The sequence below is a fragment of the Myxocyprinus asiaticus genome, chromosome 4 (genome assembly GCF_019703515.2).
Source record: "Myxocyprinus asiaticus isolate MX2 ecotype Aquarium Trade chromosome 4, UBuf_Myxa_2, whole genome shotgun sequence".
Lineage (NCBI taxonomy): Eukaryota > Metazoa > Chordata > Actinopteri > Cypriniformes > Catostomidae > Myxocyprinus > Myxocyprinus asiaticus.
Window position 1 is genome coordinate 20,474,851 of NC_059347.1, and position 23,201 is coordinate 20,498,051.

A 23,201-nucleotide genomic window follows, 5' to 3' on the forward strand; every position below is an offset into this window, starting at 1 on the left:
TTGAAGGGATAGTTCACCCAAAAATGTATACTCATGTTTTTAAATCACTCCTTAAAACTTACCTTTTCTCTGTAGCTTATGGAATTACGTGAGTGTAGCAGTGCTACTCTGTTTTTTGTGTCATAATGATGTTGTTGTGTGTATCTTGTTATGTCTCCTAATGCTTTATTTTAATTTTGGTCATATTGTACATCAATTTGGTCAACAATTGTTGTTTTTAAATGACTGACTGAAAAAATGAAAATTTTGTCAAAATTTACTCACCTTCATGTTGTTTCTGCATGACTATCTTTCTTCAATGGAATTAAAAAGGATATTTTTGGCAGAATGACAGCAGCAGTGACCATTTCATCACTTTCATTATATGGAAAAAAGATGTAATGAAAGTGAATTGTGACTGAGGCAAACATGTTGCCTCTTCTTCCATTGAAGAAAGAAAGTCATACTTTTTGGAACAACATGAGGGTGAGTACATTATGGCCCTGTTTGCACCTGGTATTAAGATGCGTTTTCTGTGATCCGATCACATGTGGTCAGCTAAGACGCACTTCTGTTTCCATCTGGTATTACCATACAATAATCTTAAATGTGTCTCTTGTGACCAGTTGTGTTCAAATTTCAAGGGGAGTGTCTCTGATTTCATGACAACATACTACATCAATCACTACAGTATGTCAGTGTGTTACTGTCACAATCCTGTCATGATCATTGTTCTATGTCTGTCTTGTGTTTTGTTTTCTATCTTTGTGTGAGCGCACGGCTTCAGTTGTAGTTTCTCTGCCGTGTGCTATTCGGTCGGTCTTGTGTTTCATGTCCGGAGCATGGTGTCTGGGTCCTGACTTCCCTGTCTGGATCAGTTTCGGTTGGTGTCGGGATCCGGACACTCATGCTCCATGTTCTGTCTTTATTGCCGTGAGTGCATTGCGCTTATGTCAACATGGCAGCATGCACTCGTGTCAATAGTTTATGTCTGTCTCTCGTGACCACGGGTGCAATTCGCATTGCGCTTGCTTTGTGCTGCGTGCCTGGGTCACAACCTGTCTTCTCATTGTGCTGAGGTTCGGTCACTTCGGTCTGAGATATCGGGTTTATTTGTGGCCGAACTCTCGCACAGGTGTCTTGTCTCATGTTGTCGCCTGTTGCGTGCATCACTTGGTGTTTGCCTAGAGATGTACGCTCAGGCTTTGTCTTGTGCGAGAATGCACGGCACTGCTTTATTGTCGTTGCCGTGCATTCTCTCGACTTATCGGTCGGTTGGCATGAGCGCATATTGCCTTATTGTCTTGGCGATGTGCGCTTGTGCCATTCGGGTGTCTGTGTTTTGTGAGAGCACGTGGTTTTGTTTTGTTTCTGTTAGCCTCATGTCTCTCAGTCTGTGTCATGTCCCACCTCCTTGTTTGCCCATTATTAGTTGATTAGTTACACCTGCCCTCCTTGTTAACGTGTTTGATTTCTCTCCCTATTTTAGTCTCCTCGTGTGTGCTGTCCAGTGCCAGTTCATCTTGTTTCGTGTTCATGTCAGTATTGTTTCTTGTCCCTGTTCCTAGTCAGTCCTGCAGGTTCCAGTCGGTCCTGTATCCAGTTCATCTGCCCCAGCCCAGCTTCAGTGGGCTACCAGCTTGGACTGTGTTTTCCCCTACGGGGTAGTTTATGTTTGGTTTTGTTCCCTTTTTGTATAAATAAAACCCCTTTGTCTTCACTCTGCGTTTGGGTCCTGCCTCTGCTGCTACAAACTGTGACAGTTACTGCATAATAGACTGCAAAAAAAGTAATAAAACACAAAGAAAGGACGAAAAAATGGTTGAACTGTTTTTCCCAGATGCATCTTTTATTACACAGCTCTAAGGAATACTCTATTCTGATTGGTCAATGGTGCCATCTAGCGGTCTAATATTTCTCAGTAACAACCGCACATCGACATATCAGGCCGCTCATCTGGGTATTGCGAGCCATCTTTCCTGCTTCTCGGATCACTGTGTGAACTCTACAAGTAAGCTAATAAAATAATTTCAACTCAGATCATTGTTTCATGTGCTTGTATTTATTTATTTGGCAAGTAGTCTTGTAATAAGATGCATAATGAGCAGTCAGACAGACTCCGATGCAAAACCAAAGGTGGATTTCAGCTGATTTATTTCTTCTCACATTATTACATAATTTCAATGCAAATCAATGTTTTATGTCCATTTATTTGTTTATTTGGTAAGTAGCTGTTTAATAAGCAGGACAATGTACAGTCAGCCGGTTGTTATAGCAACATAAACCCCTTCAGTCCTGATCACCCTGTCTGAGTTTATTTTGCGATAATAACCGACTGACTGGCTGAGGTTTAACTTATGTACTGTACTGCCTGGCAAGGTACAAGGTCCACTGAAGTGACTCAAGGCAATGTGTGTGTGTGTGTGTGTAGATTTCATTCTCCCAACACTGACTCTAACCCAGCTCACCAGTAAAAGGATGTTGTCCTTCAGACACTTCCTCACGATAAGTGCAAATATTTTCCTGTTGGCCTGTTCACATACACACACATACTGAGCTACAATGGGAGTTACAGCTACAGATATAGCTAGGCTGGGCTTATATCAGGTTGAGAGGAGAGCAGTCTGGGAGAGGTAGTCTGTTCTGTGTCCCATAGATGTGGGAAACACTGATACTGCATTGTTATTGCAAACTCACTGAGCTCATCTAAAATCTCTGCCTCGAGTGCTGACCCGGATAGCAGGCCGGTATCATTTGTCTTGCCTCTGGAACATATGTCATCAACAGGACATGTGTGAGTCAAAATAAGCTGAGTGAATTTCCTCTGGGTGATCAAAGCTAAGAGGCTGCCATTGATCTGTCATTTAATTACCTCAATTATTATGCAACTGATGTCATTTAAAGCCTTCATTATGATTAAAAGCTCTTCTAAGATTCAAGCCGTGAGAGATGATTTTCAAAGCTAGTTATAGATTTGTGAGCATTTTTAAAATTGTTGTAACGAGGAGGGCGTGGCCGGGCCGTAAGGATGGATGCCTGGCACTGAGTTATCCTAATCAGCCGGGAGAGGGATAAAGAGGAGCCGGAGACGCCAGTGAGGGAGAGAGAGAGTTGCACACAGCTCGCAAACGTGTGCATTCTGCGTTGGGCCGGGAAGGTCAACACTGTGAGCATCACACGGAGCTTTGTGTGTGTCTGCCGGCACGTGTGTGCTAGATAGCACTTTGTATGTTGTGTCTGAGTGAACTGTGTGTAATTAAAAGTCTTCCATGAACTGTCCACTCGGCTCCTGCTTCCTCCTTGGTAGGGGAGACAGAGATCTGCCACAACTGTCTTCCTATGTCAAGGCTTTTAATTGTTACCATGGTTAACGCCTTTTAAGCCAAGGAAGGGGATGTGTCAGCACAAGTTGACTAAATATGTAATCACATAATCACTAGGGTAGACAACATACTGTATAGAGTTGTGCTCAAAAGTTTGCATACCCTGGCAGTATTTGTGAAATTTTGGCATTGATTTTGAAAATATGACTGATCATTCAAAAAAAACTGTCTTTTATTTAAGGATAGTGATCATATTAAGCCATTTATTATTACATAGTTGTTTGGCTCCTTTTTAAATCATAATGATAACAGAAATCACCCAAATGGCCCTGATCAAAAGTTTACATACCCTTGAATGTTTGGCCTTGTTACAGACACACAAGGTGACACACACAGGTTTAAATGGCAATTAAAGGTTAATTTCCCACACCTGTGGTTTTTAAAATTGCAATTAGTGTCTGTGTATAAATAGTCAATGAGTTTGTTAGCTCTCACGTTGATGCACTGAGCAGGCTAGATACTGAGCCATGGGGAGCAGAAAAGAACTGTCAAAAGACCTGCGTAACAAGGTAATGGAACTTTATAAAGATGGAAAAGGATATAAAAAGATATCCAAAGCCTTGAAAATGCCAGTCAGTACTGTTCAATCACTTATGAAGAAGTGGAACATTCGGGGATCTCTTGATACCAAGCCAAGGTCAGGTAGACCAAGAAAGATTTCAGCCATAACTGAAGAATTGTTCGGGATACAAAGAAAAACCCTCAGGTAACCTCAGGAGAAATACAGGCTGCTCTGGAAAAAGACGGCGTGGTTGTTTCAAGGAGCACAATACTTGTTGACCCCTCTCCAAACATAGCACTTATGGTTGTGACCATAAAGCTCTATTTTGGTCTCGTCACTCCAAATTACAGTGTGCCAGAAGCTGTGAGGCATGTCAAGGTGTTGTCGGGCATATTGTAATCGGGCTTTTTTGTGGCATTGGCTTCTTTCTTGCAACTCGACCATGCAGCTCATTTTTGTTCAAGTACCGTCGTATTGTGCTCCTTGAAAATACGTAGAGCAAGCACGAGGCAAAACTCTCTACCCTGATCACAAGAATGGACGATGTTGAAAAACGGGTCTAGTTTCTGGAGTCGGCCGATAGAGAGCTACAGGCTAACCCGCCTGTTACCAAAGCTGATGTGGAACGCGTATGGGAAAAACTAGAGGATATGGAAAATCGGAGCAGACGTATAGAGGGAAAAGAAGGTCAAATATTTGATCGACACAGCAGACCGCCATCTTGAAATTGAACATGCCCATAGAGTTTTTAATCAGCTTCCCGTGGTGGGTGACAGACCCGATATATCCCTGCAAGATTCTTGCGGTCGGCTGACAGAGACTTTGTTCTATGAGTTGCGAGGAATAAAGGCAAGTTGTGCTGGGAGGACCACAACATCATGGTTTTCTGGACTTTGCTAGTGCGACACAAGTGAAGCGCGATGGATTCAAAAAGTGTAAAAAATTGCTTCACTAACAGAAGGTGGGTTTCGCACTGCTTTTTCCTGCTAAGCTGAGAACTGACACCAAGAGTGATCCCAAGACTTTTACATGCCCATGACAAGCTATGGCCTTCATTAAATCAGTGGTGTGAGTGGGTAATTTTCCTGCACTCGATCAACAATGCAGACTACATATCGTGCATTTTACTGATGCAGCCTGAGAGGGTTTGTTATTCTGTTGGCTGCCCACTGACTCTTGCTCTACTCTTTTTTTCTTTCTTCCTTTTTTATCTTTCTCCCTTTATTGACTTATTGTTGAGTTAATTTGTTCAGTTTGTGGGTTCGATGTGATTATTAACTGTGGCTGATTTTATGGAATATATTTTTGTGCAATTTAATGGCACGGTTTATGTTAAAAAACAAAACAAAATAAAAAAACATCGGACTTAAGCAATCCGGAAGCAATAGTGTTGCAGAAATTCTTGTGAGCATGCATGGACAGTCGGGGTTGAAGCGCATTTTTTTTCTGTTCTGTGGGTTGTTCAGGATTTGATTGTTACATCAATGTTGGGAAGTGCTCTATATAATTTTGCCTTGGGTACACAATTTATCTTTACATGTCAATGTGTCACACTTTGATATAGGTAAAATGTTTCTCTCCACATGGAATGTTAATGGGCTGGGGCACCCTATAAAAAGAAGGAATTTATCTTTAAACAATTTGATAGACTATCTAAGTCCTTTATTTGGAATGGTAAACAACCTCGGTTTCATTTCAGTAAGTTACATAGACCAATTCACAAAGGAGGTTTAGGCCTCCCTGAAATTTTATTTTATTTGTATGCTTTTAATCTTAGACACTTGGCTCACTGGTCTCTTCCCTGGTACAACATTGAACAAGCAATCCTTGCCCCAATCTCGCCATTGCAAAGTCTTTCTATCAAACTGCCTGGAGAAGTAAAAATGCATCCCATTATTTCACACTTAGGTTTTCCGTTTGTTCAATTTTGATATTTACCTAAATGTTTTCTCAAGCATATGGCTGAACCCTAAATTATGTATTAACAAGTCCCCCTTTTGCTGGAAAGAATGGATGGAGAGGGGTGTTGCTACACTTGGTGACCTTTATGAAAATGGAGCTTTGAGATCATTTAAAAATATAACACAGCAATTTGGGATTTCTAGGTCTCAATTTTTCAGATATTTACAGTTGTGCCATTTGCTTTACTCTTTGTATGGTGCTCACAGCCTTTGGAAAGTGGCATAAAGCTTCAGTGTATTATTCCTCACTGATTCAGAGTCTTGCTGATGGGGCCTTAACAGCTCTTAAGAGGTTACGGGAAAGAGATTTGAACATATTATTGGAGGATGGGGAGTGGGAGTATAATATTTTTTTTTAAAACCATGTCTAGGGATGCAAGTGTACACCTATTCACCTATTAAGATTTTGCATAGTTTCCACTGGACTCCCTCTAGATTGTTTAGGCTTGGTCTAAAAGACACACCTACCTGCTACCGATATCAGTTGGAGGATGGAAACATAGTCCATGCTCTGTGGTTCTGCGCTTCTTGTGTCAAGAATTTTATCTGTGAGGTTTTAGATACTCTAATTTCATTCTGCTCCAGACAATGTATATTGGGTGATGGGGTGGTTATTAAACTAGGTGACAAATATAATAAAAACTGGGTCCAAACTAGCATAATGATCGGCAGACAAATAATTCTTAGAGGATGGAAGTCAATTGGCGCTCCCTCATTTCAAGAACGGTTCACCGAATTGGGCAGGGTGGCGGCATTTAAAAGGATGTTGTATAAACAGTTGGGCAGATTGGACGTGTTTGGTAAGAAATGGGACAGGTATTTGTCCTTTCTGTAAGGCTCTCAGTGAGGACCATGTGGAGACAAATAAAATTATGGTAGTAATTGTGGATTCTGTCCTTTGTGGAATTCTTTCTTTTCTCTTTGCTTGTTGATTTTTATACTGTAATGGGGGTTAAAGTTTCTGTATATATGTATATTCTGTTTTTATATATATATGAATCAATAAAAAGTGTTAATAGCAAAAAAGACTGTGTCATTAGACTAGTTTCACTATCCCCTTCCTGTTTTGGTAATTGCAAATATGAAAGCATTAAGACAGGGATGTTTAAATTGTTCCGCCATGCGCCAAAGTGGCAAGTAAGGGTAACAGAGTTACCCGCCACTGCCGATTTCTACCTGCATTTGGCATTAACATGTGTTAATGTCAAGCCCTGCACATTAATACAGAGCTATTTCTTTTTACCTACATATAATTTACCTACATATTTTCTTATAAACATTTTAACACATAAAAATGCAACCTGGGAACTTAAGTGAACATTTTTGAGTGATAACATGAACAAATTGTTGAGTTTGAACTGATTCAAATAATGAATTACCAATTCTAAAGCCATTTTTTTACTACTGAAATTAAATCAGCAGATGTAGCAAATTTAAGTGTATTAATCAGCGCCTTATAAGCACTAAATCAGTATGCCTCTCATAACTTATATGCACATGTGAATGAAGTGTGCTTTCACGTGAACCGCAGCAGCGCACGTCAACATGCTCCAGAGATGAGCTCACCAGAGCTCTGGGACAGCGCAGAGCCAAACTTGCATGATTCACTCGGCTTCACTTGATATCGGGGTGGCTGGCGGAGACCACAAAACCTATGTGACCCACTTGATTTCTACTGAGAATCTACTGAAGACAAAACTCTCAAACTGCTAGACAGCCCTGACATTAAACAGCACTGATGAGGTAAAGAGACAACAGTGTGCCAGGCATCAACATCGATTACAAGGTTTTCAAAATACACATCATCACACACTAAAATGTTTTTAATGCAGTAACACTAACTAGTAACTGGTTTAGATGCATATTAAATTGATTAGGGTGAATCTATAACACTTCATTTTTATTGTTAATAATTATTCCCTCATCATTCACTCACCTTTATCTTGATCCAGATTGGTAGGACTTTCTTTCTTCCATGAATGGAAAAAAGATTCAAGTATTTTGTCATTTATGGAAAAAGGTGCAATAAAAGTGAATGTTGACTGAGTTTAATCTACCTAACATCTCCTTTTGAGCTCCATGAAATTATTAACTGTGAAAGTTGTACTTAAAGGTTTCTAAATGTGTTTATGCTATTAGTTTTTTCATGACAAATACTATAGTTTATTTTTAAGAAAGACTATCAACCTTAGGCTAACCACAGTAATGTTGAGCCATCATTGTCTGGTTGTGGTCTTATTACAAATGTCACTGTTAAACAAAGAACAATGGTAAACTTTCATGAAGGCAAGTAGAATGGTTAAAGGGGTTTAATAGGATTCAAATCTGGATTTCCATGGACAAATGGACAGATTATTGACAGTTTGTTACTATAATATTGATACTTTTAACCATTTTTGGTGGCAAAAATGGGGATTTTGGCTAGTGAAAATGCTGAGTGGCTAGTGACTTTGGAAAACCACAAGCCACAGTGACCTGTGAGCCAAACAGTTAAAGTCAAGCCCTGTAAAAGCTGATGTATGTAACTTTTTCAGTGTTCAAATACTTTTTCCTATCCAAGCTTAATATGCAGCGACAACTACACTGCCTGGCCAAAAAAGAAAGTCACCGTTTGGATTTAAATAAGCAGATACTTAACTCTAACTAACCCTAACTGATGCAGTGTGTAGCTTCTCATTTCTTAAACAACCATGTCGGAAGACGTATCCCATGGTTGTAGAAAAGATGTTTCAGAAGGGTTAAATTATTGGCCTGCATCAAGCAAAGAAAACAACTAAGGAGATTGCTGAAATCACTGGAATAGGGTTAAGAACTGTCCAATGCATTATTAAAACTGGAAGGATAGTGTTGAACCGTCAGCTTCGCGGAAGAATTGTGATCGGAAAATAATCTTGAATGACTGTGACTGGAGATCACTAAAAGTCTTGAAGTCACATCGTAAAAACAAAAACCAACAGTAGAACTCACGGCTATGTTTAATAGTGAAAGTAAGAGCATTTCCACACGCACAATGTGATGAGAACTTACAGGATTGGGACTAAACAACTGTGTGGCCACAAGAAAGCCACTTGTTAGTGAGGCTAATTGGAAAAAAACAACTTCAATTTGCTAGGGAGCATAAAGATTGGACTGTGGAGCAATGGAAAAAGGTCATGTGATCTGATGAGTCCAGATTTACTCTATTAGTGGTTTGACTCACCCATCATCAATACAAGATCTCTGCCAAAAATTAATGCAACTCTGGACGGAAATAAATGTTGTGACGTTGCACAAGGTTGTCGAAAAAATGCTACAATGAATGTGCGCTGTTATCAAAGCTAAAGGCTAATATTAGACTAAATAGAACTAAATATTAGAGTATGCAACTTTTTTTTTTTTTTTTTTGGCCAGGCAGTGTTATTAGTAAGCCATTCATAGGTTAATTTTCTTGAAAACTGTAAGCACTGTCATTCTGTGGCACTTTGAAAATGTCTCTATTTGCTTAGAGCGACCCGCTTAGACTCGTCCCAACAATGTTACTCAACCAATGGCGTGAGTTGGGGGCAGGACTATCTCTTTGTTTGACCAACGGCAGACAGGGTGCGTATTCAGAAAGCTGTTTTGAAAACAACGCTTATTTTTGCAATTCCATTTGGTGGCGCTAGTGGCGCAGAAATTACATCAGCTTTAATATTAATATATTTAATATAAATAATATTGGTTTAAATAAATAAAAACAGTATAATTTTTTTAATCAAAATTAAATATCAATTTTATATTTCCAAACATTCCTTTTGCAAATAGAAAAGAACAGAATTTGAAAAAGGAGTCCTGCAAACAGAGCCCGGATCTCAAAATTATTGAGTCAGTCTGGGATTACATGAAGACACTGTACAGAAGCAACTGGGACAGCCTAAATACATAGAGGAACTGTGGCAAGTTTTCCAAGATGCTTGGGACCACCTATCTGCCAACAACTACAACAAAAACTGTGCTCAAGTGTACCTAGGAGAATTGGTGCTGTTTTAAAGGCATAGGGTGGTCACACCAAATATTGGTTTATTTTATTTTTTTATGTTTACTGCACCTTGTATGAAGTTAATTGATAGATAAAAATAATTGGAATAATTATTTTAAAACATCCTCACTATACATTTTTCACAACTGCCTAAAACCTTTTCATCGTTTTATATATACATACAGTATACAGATAATGTAGATTCATCTGTGGTAGAAAAAGATATAATTGTTTGCTTTATTTCCAATAAAATCAAATCATGAACTCCTGTTCATAAAATACAGACATAAATATCATACTTTTTTATCAGTATCAGAAAGGCACTTTGCTAGTTTACGATAAGCTTGACATGAGTTAAGACAACAGTGCTGTATAATGAATGGAAATAAAGAAAATAAAAAAACCTACCTGGCAAACAGGAGCACTCATAGCTCGTCTCTCCCTTCTGTACGCAGGTACCCCCGTGAAAGCAAGGTGAGGGGTTACAAGGCTGATAGAGGGTCTCGCAATGTTTCCCTGTGTACTCTGCAGGACAGTTGCAGCGATAGCTGCCCACCTCATTCTCACACACGCCACCGTTCTTGCAAGGCGAGGGATTCTGAGCGCACTCGTTGACGTCTTGTTTGCAAGTCTGGCCTGAGAAGAAGGGCGTGCAGTGGCAGATATAGTCTGAATCAAAGGGACTGCACTGACCGCCGTTGGCACAAGGATTTGAGGCACAAGGATCAGCTTGCTGGCAGTTTTTACCTAGTGATGAAGATAATTTTCAAAATATGCAAAACTATGTATTTTCAAAATTGACTCGTTGTGGGTTGTCTGACTGACTAGTCAACTAGTTGGTCTTAAAGGGTTATTTCACCCAAAAATTTAAATTCTCATTTACTCACCCTCATGTCATTCCAAACCTGTATGGCTTATTTTCCTCCATGGAACATGAGAAATTTTGAAGAATTTCGACACTGACACTTTTTTCCATACAATGACAGTGAATGGGGACTGAGGTTGACAGTTTCCAACATTCTGTCTAACATCTAAGTAAGTCATATGGGTTTGGAACAACATGAGCGTGAGTAAATGATGACATAATTTTTATTTTTGGGTGAACTAGCCCTTTAAAAAAGTCTTGTATTATTAGGATGGTCTTTTGTCTACTGTAGTGGTTCCCAAACTTTTTACAGTGGTGTACCCATCCAAACATTCAACATCATTTTGCATACCCCCTCTCTAACGCAGATAACATTCACACAAGGTATTTTGAAAATACTGTATGTATATTTAACACAATTAACTTTGTAAAATATTCCCTTAATTCAAGCATTTCATATTTGTACATGTTTTGTACATGTTATATTTATCATATACATACTGAATAAATGGCTTATCAATTACTGAGATGGGTGTGCTAGATATGACATAACTGCATAACTTGCGAACTACCCCCTGGGCTGGCAAAAAAAAAAGATACTTAAATCACGTATGTTGCTCTCTCATTCACGACGGATGAGTAGATGCATTTTTTTAAACTCCAGAAAGATAGGGTTATTTCATTGCATGTTGTTTATCTGACCTTTATGACAAGGCCATTTTGGTGTTTCTACACTTGAGGGCGCACACAATTCTTTTTTTGCCAGTGAGAAATACATGATCTTGGTTTGAATGCTATTTTATACTGGGATGAAATTAAAAAAACAGTAAATTTCAGAATTTTGTTTGCGTACCCCCAACGTCACCTCATGTACCCCCAGGGGTACGCGTACCCCAGTTTAGGAAACATTGGTCTACTGGATATCCATTAGACATACTTCTTAATAGTCGATCATATAGGATGCACTCTTGCATTCAAAAAAGCTGGACTGAGCACAACAGAATGGGACAAAATGGAGGGGTCTCAAGATGCATTTTTAAAAGTTGATCCATTTTTTACTTGACACACCATCTTAGAAATGCAATGCTCATGACATGAGACACTGAAAAAAACAGCAAAACACAACGGTCAAAGATATCTACATGTGTATGCAGACCAACAATTAACAAATATTTGAAGTCAGAGTGTGATTGTAATTTGATTTGTTACAAAAATACTTCTTTGAGGTCTGTAGCTGATGAATTTAGAGATGCAATTTCTCAGAGAGGGTTTCACAGTTACTGTTAGTACACTAAAAACTAGGAGTTTTATTTCTAATTGCATCCCCATAAAAGTAACGATTTAAATCATTAAAGCTTTAAAAAGAGAAAAAACACCCTAGTGGTCCTTACAAATATTCTTCCAATCAATTAGTTGACCATTATGACCCATCACTGGTCAGAATATGCTTTTCTCTGTTTGGTTTTTAGATGTTTGGAGTTTGAGAATGATAATTTGTATTGTTACAGTTTTCTTTCATGCTTTTCAATTCAATCATTTTAATCATTTTAAAAACCTTAAAATTTGCCGTGGATTCTTACCTGACCAGCCAGGTGGGCATTTACACTTGTAATTGTGGATGCTGGTGAGTTCACAGGTGCCTCCATTTCGGCACGGGTTGCTAAGGCACACATTATCTGTTGGAGTGAGGCACAGTCGGTCCATGTAGCCCAAGTGGCAGTGGCAGACAAAGTTCACCTTGTTGACTTGAGTAATCAAATTGCACACTCCTCCATTTCTGCATGGCTGTTGGAAGCAAGGGTTGCGGAACTGGCACGCTGACCCGGCAAACATCTCCAGACACCTGCGGAGTGGAAAGCAACCACAGCATAATTAGTATATACTGCACTCTGTATAAATAGTAATAAGGCCACATTCATTGGCTAGTTTTAGCATAAAACTGGATAAAATATCAACATAAATGGTGGTAATTGGGCTATGCTGAGAATTGTTTTAGACTAGGTTCTATTTGTGTATTTAAATGGAGAAGTCCAAACAGTTTGTTGTAAAAAGAAACTGTAGAATACTGAGAGTCCAGGACATTAGTTGGTAGGTTCTCACTTCAGTTTCACCCTAATATGAATAAAAGTGAGGAACCACAAAATCGTTTTTTAACCAAGTATCTCTTAACAGACAGTATGTAGAAATGGGCCACCCAAAATGACTCACATTAAAAGCAAGAGTGGTCTTGGACATATTTTACACTGACATTTATCAGCACTGATGCCAGGCTAATCACACTGAATCTGGCCACAGGAGGTTGAAAGTTCTGCTGCTGTAACTGGTCTGTGCTTACTGAAATTCAAATCACTGCCCCAGTGGCCGAAGCTGGAAGTGGTATTGAAGTGAAATGTCCACAGGGTGGTGCCAAAAGCAGAACCTGTGTCTCAGATATTGATCCACGGGGAAAAGTGAACACGTTTGAATTGATGCAGAAACGTCTGAAAATGTCTTAATTATTCGGTAGAATGGGGTCAATTTCAGGTTACATGAACGTTTAGGTTACATGTCGATTTCAGATGTGATCATGTTGTGAATGAAACTTCATGATGAAGCTAAATTTTTTCTTTACCGATGATGCCATTGTAGAAATACCCTCTTTGCACGTGCATCTGTCACCCACGATTGATTTATTCCGTGATCAGAAGTGTTGAAAAATAGGGAGGGTTGCTGAGATAATACTAGTGAGTTGCTACTGTGAGTAGTATTTGTTTGCGTTATGAGATCTCAACATGGTGTCCACCATGAGTAGGGACAACGCTTATTTAAAATAAAAAAGCCTTTTCTAGACCACTGATATGGAGTCTCTTGCAAGAGTACATAACTGTAAACACTGTCAAATGTTCTCCTCATTTCATCAGATGTAAAACCTTTGAAAAGTGGGAAATTACATGACAGGCCAATGAACTGGAAGTTGAACTATTATACAGTATAATGTATACTTGAGAAATATACACATGCACATACAGGTGCATCTCAATAAATTAGAATGTCGTGGAAAAGTTCATTTATTTCAGTAATTCAACTCAAATTGTGAAACTCATGTATTAAATAAATTCAGTGCACACAGACTGAAGTAGTTTAAGTCTTTGGTTCTTTTAATTGTGATGATTTTGGCTCACATTTAACAAAAACCCACCAATTCACTATCTCAAAAAATTAGAATATGGTGACATGCCAATCAGCTAATCAGCTCAAAACACCTGCAAAGGTTTCCTGAGCCTTTAAAATGGTCTCTCAGTTTGGTTCACTAGGCTACACAATCATGGGGAAGACTGCTGATCTGACAGTTGTCCAGAAGACAATCATTGACACCCTTCACAAGGAGGGTAAGCCACAAACATTCATTGCCAAAAAAGCTGGCTGTTCACAGAGTGCTGTATCCAAGCATGTTAACAGAAAGTTGAGTGGAAGGAAAAAGTGTGGAAGAAAAAGATGCACAACCAACCAAGAGAACCGCAGCCTTATGAGGACTGTCAAGCAAAATCGATTCAAGAATTTGGGTGAACTTCACAAGGAATGGACTGAGGCTGGGGTCAAGGCATCAAGAGCCACCACACACAGACGTGTCAAGGAATTTGGCTACAGTTGTCGTATTCCTCTTGTTAAGCCACTCCTGAACCACAGACAATGTCAGAGGCGTCTTACCTGGCTAAGGAGAAGAAGAACTGGACTGTTGCCTAGTGGTCCAAAGTCCTCTTTTCAGATGTGAGCAAGTTTTGTATTTCATTTCGAAACCAAGGTCCTAGAGTCTGGAGGAAGAGTATGAGAAGCTCATAGCCCAAGTTGCTTGAAGTCCAGTGTTAAGTTTCCACAGTCTGTGATGATTTGGGGTGCAATGTCATCTGCTGGTGTTGGTCCATTGTGTTTTTTGAAAACCAAAGTCACTGCACCCGTTTACCAAGAAAGTTTGGAGCACTTCATGCTTCCTTCTGCTGACCAGCTTTTTAAAGATGCTGATTTCATTTTCCAGCAGGATTTGGCACTTGCCCACACTGCCAAAAGCACCAAAAGTTGGTTAAATGACCATGGTGTTGGTGTGCTTGACTGGCCAGCAAACTCACCAGACCTGAACCCCATAGAGAATCTATGGGGTATTGTCAAGAGGAAAATGAGAAACAAGAGACCAAAAAATGCGGATGAGCTGAAGGCCACTGTCAAAGAAACCTGGGCTACCATACCACCTCAGCAGTGCCACAAACTGATCACCTCCATGCCACGCCGAATTGAGGCAGTAATTAAAGCAAAAGGAGCCCCTACCAAGTATTGAGTACATATACAGTAAATGAACATACTTTCCAGAAGGCCAACAATTCACTAAAAATGTCTTATGATGTATTCTAATTTTTTGAGATAGTGAATTGGTGGGTTTTTGTTAAATGTGAGCCAAAATCATCACAATTAAAAGAACCAAAGACTTAAACTACTTCAGTCTGTGTGCACTGAATTTATTTAATACACGAGTTTCACAATTTGAGTTGAATTACTGAAATAAATGAACTTTTCCACGACATTCTAATTTATTGAGATGCACCTGTACACAATCTAAATGTGTACAAACAAGCACAGTTGAGTATCCAATGTGGTTGATTGTGCAATTTACTAAAATACTTGAACGTTTAAAAGCTTAATGGAATAATTCAACCAAAAATGAAAATTCTCTCATTTTTATCTCATCTTCTCATCTAAAAATCTTTGTTTGTGTCCTTTGTGTCATGGCCTGAGGGTGAGTAAATGATGAGAATTTTCATTTTTGGGTGAACTACTCCTTAAGTAAAGAAAATGATGCTTCTTTTATGAACATTTAAAGGGACAGTTCACTTAAAAATTAAAACTGTGTCATTTACTCACCCTCATGTTGTTCCAAATCTGTAATGACTTTCTTTCTTCCATGGAAAAATACATTTTTAGACAGAATGACAGCCTCAGTTACCATCCATTTTATTGCATATTTCTTTCATGCTATGAAAGTAAATGGTGACTGAACCTGCCATTCTGCCAAATATCTTTTGCATTTTTTTATGTTTATGAATTTGAAACAACATTAGGGTAAATAAATGATAATAGAATTTTCCTTTTTGGGTGAACTTGTCCTTTAATGTTCCCTCTCAGATATGAATATTACTCACAGGTCTAATCCAGTTTCAAACAGACCCATGAAAAGCAGCCATCTATTAACAGCTCTTAGGAGAAAATTTGAGCACATCAGCCTTTCTGAATGAATATGAATTCATTCACTCACAGGACAAGGCAATGTCTACAAGGGTCTTTGAACCCAGGACTAACATTATCAGGACTTCAAAGCTGTCTTCCAACATCTCAATGTATGCTATTCTTCTACAGTTGAGGCTCCCAGCAGCATCAATCAGGACTTTGGGAATACAGAGCCGGCACAGCGAAAACTTTGTAAAAGAGCCATACAGACTTCATGACAGGTCTGTCCTGGGTTGGTTTGAAAGTAGTATTTTTCCGACTTTACTCAGCGACACAAAAGAGGCCCTCCCCCGACATGACTATGCTGAAATAACCTTTTGCAAAAAGCTAAAGCCATCCAGAGCCTCCTTAATACCTAAGCATTTTTTGGCCTCGGGGGGCAGCACAAGTATCTCAACACATTTCCAGTGCTCTGTTGTCTGATCCAAACAGGGCCCCCCTTGGCGAGGTGGGTGTTTTTACTGTGTCTCTCCCAGGATTAGGATGGCCAATAACTTCAACCAGGAAAAGAAAACACAGGGGGACTGAGAACCAGGCACGACAAAACCATTAAGTGCACAGTGGGAACTCCACTGCTGCCCACAATGCTACCTTTCCTCTCATTGTCCCATGGCCTCTCTGACACTTTTTGGAGGCTAGTTTATGATTTTGCAAAACTAAACAAACTGCACAAACCTCTTACATTTCAACAGCACAACAACAAATACTCTCAAGTTACATAAGTGTTATGACTCTTGATGTGTTAGGAGCTTCTTTGTAGTATACAGAACATAATGAAACCATCAAAAATGACCAAAATAATTTACCAAGAAATTAAATTAAATTAGCTTGTTCTTTAAGGAGTCATATGATAATTTTTTCATCATTTAAATTGCAACAAAATCTTTTGTAATGTATTTTTAAGGTCATTTTCCACTCTTCAAATGTGAAATCAGAAACAGCACTCCACTCCTCTTACACACGTGCTGTGACTGGCTGCTGGACCCAGAATACTTTTTAACTGCCCTGTACCTCAATAACAGCCTCTTTCAAAACATTACATTGCTTTACATTGATTCATGAAGCAATCTGTGCTGAAATGTGCCACATAAATGTCAGAAATGATTAAGGTCCTTGTTAAAAATGACCTCAGCCACTCATTTCTAACACTGGGATTTTTCAGAAGGATGTGCAGAGTGGCAGGAGATTCACACAGCTAAGACCAGCACAAAGTTGGTCAGACGTACCCACATTTTACTTATGTTGTAAGTTCTTGTTTAGGATTAATGCTGCGTTCCATTCGAAGTCAGATGTAGGATACATGTCCGATCTCCAACCATAAAGCCATTACATTGCCCAATGCTTTTGTTAGCATAGCATGTGTTCGAATCTCACCAGAGATGTTTCCTAGCAACCAAACTGTGGGGGATAAATGAAGCTATGCATTTGTTCTACAGGTGTACAATTAATCAAAAGAGTGTAGTTTACCATATTTTACTCACCTCTCTTTGCAAACGATGGCTAAACACGTTTTATTATCATGTAATGTAGGAACTTTAACTTAATGATGCTTTTTTATTGGCTTAAAAGTGAATGTTTATCAAAAATGTTATACATCTCCCTGTGTACCGACATGTTTGTATTAAGTCATGCACCTGCATCTTAAGTTTCCAAGATGAAAGTCCGACTTAAAAGCGGTATTCTATTACACCTTTCCAAATAGGAAGTTGGAAATTTTGCCTTTCCGCAGACTGCAGCGTAGTATCCCTCCTATATAGAAGTTTCTTGCCAAGTTTGCTTTGAATTCTAAAAGTTAGAGTATGTTTTCATAGTACATCAAGCTCTTTTATCTCAAAAAGATCAATCAAGACTTAATTCCTCATGAAATGACCCCTATAAGAACTGTTATATCTGAGATCTGATGTAGAAGAATTAGGCTGGTTTGAACCCAGACAGTGCATCGCAATGTTCAGATATGAATTGGAATAATGCAATGAGGACCTCTGTCGGCCTTCCAAAAAGGCCTCAGGGAGCAGGTGCACATGCTAATGAGGGAGCAGCAGCTGCTGGTCACAGCACACCCGACTCCCTACTTATAAACTCTCCCCACACTTTCCAAAGAGAATAAGAGGGCCGGGGCAGCAGGCAGTTGAATGGTTTGCCCAAAACAGAGCAGAGCAGACAGGCTCCATGAGAGGGTCCATTGTTTCTGCAGCCATTGAGAGCAGAGCAGACCACAGTCTGGGTGCCTCTAGCCCCTCTGAGTGTGCATTCAGCTGTTAAACCTTCTTTTCCTCCCCTGGATCCCATCCCTTGCTCACCTCTCTAGTGCTCTCTTTCTCAAAATGGCCTCCCTTTTTAATCTTCTAGCCTCCTCTTCACTTCCTTCATACTTGGCTGGTGCAGAGCTCTCATCACCCCCCCCCCCCCCCCCCAAGGTATGACTCTAATTACTTCCTTCCTTTGGCCTCCATTGGTTCTCCTCCAATCTTTAGCAGTTCTTGGATATCTGGATGATGAGGTCAGACCTGAGTCATACACCTCAGCACTGGGCTGACTGTTCCTTAATTTAACAGAGAACTATTCCGTTTACCTTTTCTAGAAGTTTCAGTGCTTTTTTATATATTTTAGAATTGTTTGCAACCTTATTTAATGGAAAGTACACATGGCAAGAAACAATGGGGGGAATGGGATATTTTATGCGCCGGATTCAAACTCACGCCACCTGAATGAACACCATGGCTCAACATGTCCAAACATGTCCAATAAACTATAGGCCACATCTCCATCTTGTTAAGTTTGCAAAACAAAACAAAAAATCCTTGGAAAAGTTGCATCTTTATATTCAGTGCCTTGAAATCACCACCACTACACTCATAACTATTCAAACGGACATCTCTGGATGATGCATCACATCTTGCGATGTTTTTTTTTTCAATCCAGTCTTAAAAAAAAGGCAAGACCCAAGACCCCTGTATTCTGTTCGATTCCTTTATGCTCTGTTTAGCTGCTTTCGAATGCAAGAATGTGTCTTACGCAAAGGCCCCCTAGGAAGAGTGTCCAATCGGGGTCAGTTGAACATGTAACCAACTTGAAACTCATACTTTAGCTCAAATTAAGTATGGAGTGCCACACTCAGTATTAGGTCCTCTGCTTTTCTACTTTGATATGCTTCCATTGAAAGACATTATCAGGAACCAAAGAATTAGTATTAGGCCAATGATACGCACCTTTATATTTACTCGAGACCTGGCTTGATTTCTTAATTCTCCAAGTTAGCAGAGTGTATCAGTGCAATCAAAAATTGCATTGGATGGCTAGCAATTTCCTTCTTATCAATTCTGTCAAAACAGTGGCATTAATCATTGGACCAAAAACCTCTAAAAATAAGATGCTAGAATCTAATTTGTCTCTCAATGGATGTACTACTGTTACGTCATCTTATAGAGTTAAGAACTTGGGTGTTATGTTTGATAGCAATCAGTCCTTTGAAAATCAAATTTCCAAAGTTTGGAGAACAGCATTCTTCCACCACATGCACTCTATTTCTGATGCCGAAAAGCTAATTAATGCGTTCATGACCATGAGAATAGATTATTGTAATGCACTACTGTGTGAATGTCCTGCAGGCTAAATAAATAAGCTTCAGTTGGTTGAAAATGCAGCAGCTAGAGTACTTACTAGAACTAAGAAATATGATCACATCAGCCCAATTTTATCATCACATCATTGGCTGCCTGTTAGGTTTCTTATCAATTTAAAAATTCCACTAACTACTTACAAAGCTTTAAATGGTCTAGCTCCCAAGTACTTAGGTGAACTTCTATTGTACTATAATCCATATATATATATATATAATCTATAATCCATCGCAAAATTCTGGCCTGTTAATAGTACCAAGAATATCAAAATCCACAAAAGAATGTATATACTTTTCCTATTTGACTGCTAAACTATGGAATAGCCTTCCTTGCATTGTTCAGAACTCAGACATACTCTCTCAGTTTAAGGTGGTATTCATACTGGCACGTTTGATGCAGTCCCAATCTTAGTGCAATTGTTCCCGGCGCCTCCCGCAGCTTTTGTCTGCTTATAATGCTCTGACAATGTATGATTCTGTCGAACCCCGGAGCTTTTTCATCATCAACTTGCATCATCACAAACGTGCACATGATGGAGAACACAACGCGGGACTCTATATTTGTGTTTTTTTATTAATTTGATCTCATTTTGCACACCAGAGTGAACAACACTTGCGCCTCTGTGCATCAAATGCCATAATTCAACAGTTGCACATGTGCAGGAGAAGGCAACTATATCTGATGCTCACAAATAATATTTTTTGAGGAAACAGCTGGTTGCACGCTCTCTCACATATATAAAAGGCAGCTCACCTCACCTCGTATTTACGCTGCATTAGTGAGGGCTGCCGGAAACAAAAACACTTTTCATATTCTATAACTCTGTTTCAAAATTAAGTGAATGGCATTCCATTTGTTTCCCTGTCTCATACTTGGGATACATATCCCGAGGTTACCAGAGCCCATCATATGCGGCTTCGGTCCACTCCCACCGCAATGTGTCACTGAGTGCTGACTACTAACTGGAGTCTGTGCCAGTCAGACAGCGAGGGGTGCTTTGATGATCACTTCATGGACTTCAGAGAGAATTAACTGCTGCCAGCTCTAGCCGTATATCAAGGGATATATCAATGGCCACTGCATGCACCTCAGCCTTAGGATATACTTCACAGAAATGTAACTGCAACAAGCTTCCAGCTGGACTTGTAAGGCCCACTTCACTGACCACTGCCTGCACCATCTAGGTCTTAGGATAGATTACACAATGAATAAACAGCTATCAACTGCAATCCAATCGAACAGAGAGTAACACTTTTCTGACCACTGCTTGCTTCGCTTTTCTTAAAGTGGAACACAACACAATAAATGACTGCCAACTAAAGCCTTTATCAGCCAAATAACTAAGAACACTGCATCTGCATGCACGTCCACAGTCAATTTGGTATGGACTTAAATGACACTTAATCTTACAGTTCATCTAATTAATCTTACAGTTCAACAAATATCCTTTTGTTTCAAACATTGCCTCCAAAAAATCTACTCAGATTACTCAATTAACACTAGGGGTGGAAATCACAAGGTAACTGGCGATACAATATTGTATCGATATCTGTCACAATACGGTATAATCGTGGTTCTTTATTTTCAAAACTACAATACATTGCAATATTTTACTCACTGTTCTTCTTTATAGGACTTCAAATGCATTGTTAAATATAAAAGTACCTGAAAAAATCTGAATGTGAACCATTTATTTGTGAACTCTAACAACACTTACCCTCAAATAAGTCTGTTTACCTTTTTTTTTTTTTTTTACATTGTATGTTGACCTGGAATGTGGAATGGATTCTTTTTAGTGGATCTCTTTTGTGTTTACTTTAGATGTGATAGAATGTAACATCATTCAGTCAATTAAAATATTAATGTAATATGTAATTTGTAATTTGTATTGTTGTTATTATTGTTAATAATAATAATAATAATAATAATAATAATATAGTTATATTACATTTTAAAACCCTCTGGCTTTTATTTTTGCCGAACACTGCAGGAAGAACTGTGAGTTTCTGTCTGTAGGCTAGTTCACAGTAGTTTAAAAATGCATAGTAGTTTTAAAATTGGTGAAATGCTCCTCAGGTGCCGGTCCCAATTGCATGTTTTAAGTGAACTGAACTATCAAGCATCTATATCTGGAGTTCAGTGGAGCACTCACATATTGCAAATCACGAGCAGTGCGTGTGCTATATATGTGTGTGTGTCTGTCATCAACAGAACGGCGCTCATTCGCTAGCGCGCTGTGCATGCAGACTGTATTTACCTTTTAAACGCATCCTTTTGTGATTCGCAAAACTACTGTATGGCTTCAAGAGACTTTGAATATAATTCACGAGTCATGGACTACTTTAATGGTGCTTTTATGCTTCTTTAATGTCATATTGGAGCTTGACTGTAATGACCATGACTCACAATAACACAATACTGGAGCACTGGAAAACTAATGACCAGAAGAGCAATGACTTCACTTCTGGGAATGTGAACTTTAATGTTCAACATAAAAAACACTTTTACTGGATCTCTGAGACCTATTTAGACATGAAAATGACAAACCAAAATGTTGCCAAACTCTGGATTTGAAAGAGAAAATCAGATTTTGAATGATCTCGGACGCGTCCATGCTGTCAACAAATTTTCCGTGTTGTGGGTGATGTAAAAGGAGTTCCGTTCTGTCTTGGCAGTAAAGGATAATAAGTGTGGCATCTAAGGGACTGTTTTTGAAGTTGAAAAATGTAAATAATTTCTCATTTTAAATTTTTGGCACGTGAATATCAATACAATATCATGAGGACAAATATTGCAATATTTACATATATTAGTATAATATACTTACCCCGCACTGCTAATCATCACATGACTTGTATTACATATAGCTAACTGATATTGACATTTATATTCATGCTGTAAAGCAGAAGGGGAACTGGCTCCCCCAGCTGAGCCTGGTTTCTCACAAGTTTTTATTTTCTCCATTAACTAACATCTTATGGAATTTTGGGTTCCTTTCCACAGTCGCCTTTGGCTCGCTCTCTGGGGTCCTAAAGACGAATATTTTTAAAGACAAACAATTTTAACTTAAGGCATACTTTTTTAATAACGTTTTACAATGAAACTGCTCGATGAGGACTCGAAGACATTTAAGACAATACAGACATTACAGCATAATATTCTGTAAAGCTGCTTTGGAACAATGTGTATTATGAAAGGCGCTTTACAAATTAAAATGACTTGAAACAAAGAAAAATATCTAAAACTATCCAAATACTAGAACTGGGTATTGCCAACAACTTCACGATATAATACACATTGTGATACATATCATGATACATATCACAATTCAAACAACTACATCGCAATGCATCACAATATCTTAATTGGATCTAAATCAGCGGGATTGGTATCAATCTCTCTGGCACAGTTCACTTCACTTTTCTCCAGTAAGGTATATCTTACTGAACAGAAAAATGCCTATTTTAAAGTTGCAGCTAATTTAAACGAAACTGCTTCATCATTAACTAATCTATAGCAAATGAATGCACACATTCTGTAACTAAAGAAAATGCTACTACAAGGACCTAAAGTATTGATACAATATGGTAACTTCCAAATACTTTTGATAATATCTAGAAATCTAGATTGCATTTACAGGA

At 38.9% G+C, this 23,201-nt stretch overlaps 1 protein-coding gene across 2 annotated transcripts in view; it reads right to left on the bottom strand.

Moving 5' to 3' along the window:
• LOC127433671 (neurogenic locus notch homolog protein 1-like) overlaps nucleotides 1–23,201 on the bottom strand; it is a 98,672-nt gene that overhangs the window by 58,132 nt on the left and 17,339 nt on the right. For both annotated transcript variants that reach the window (XR_007895912.1, XM_051685766.1), the window contains exons 3-4: nucleotides 12,268–12,530; nucleotides 10,231–10,569 (exon numbers count right to left, since the gene is read on the bottom strand). Coding sequence is in view for 1 of the 2 variants with exons in the window: in XM_051685766.1 (XP_051541726.1) it covers nucleotides 10,231–10,569; nucleotides 12,268–12,530 (602 nt within the window). In the remaining variant the exon portion in view is untranslated. The remainder of the gene's footprint in view (nucleotides 1–10,230; nucleotides 10,570–12,267; nucleotides 12,531–23,201) is intronic.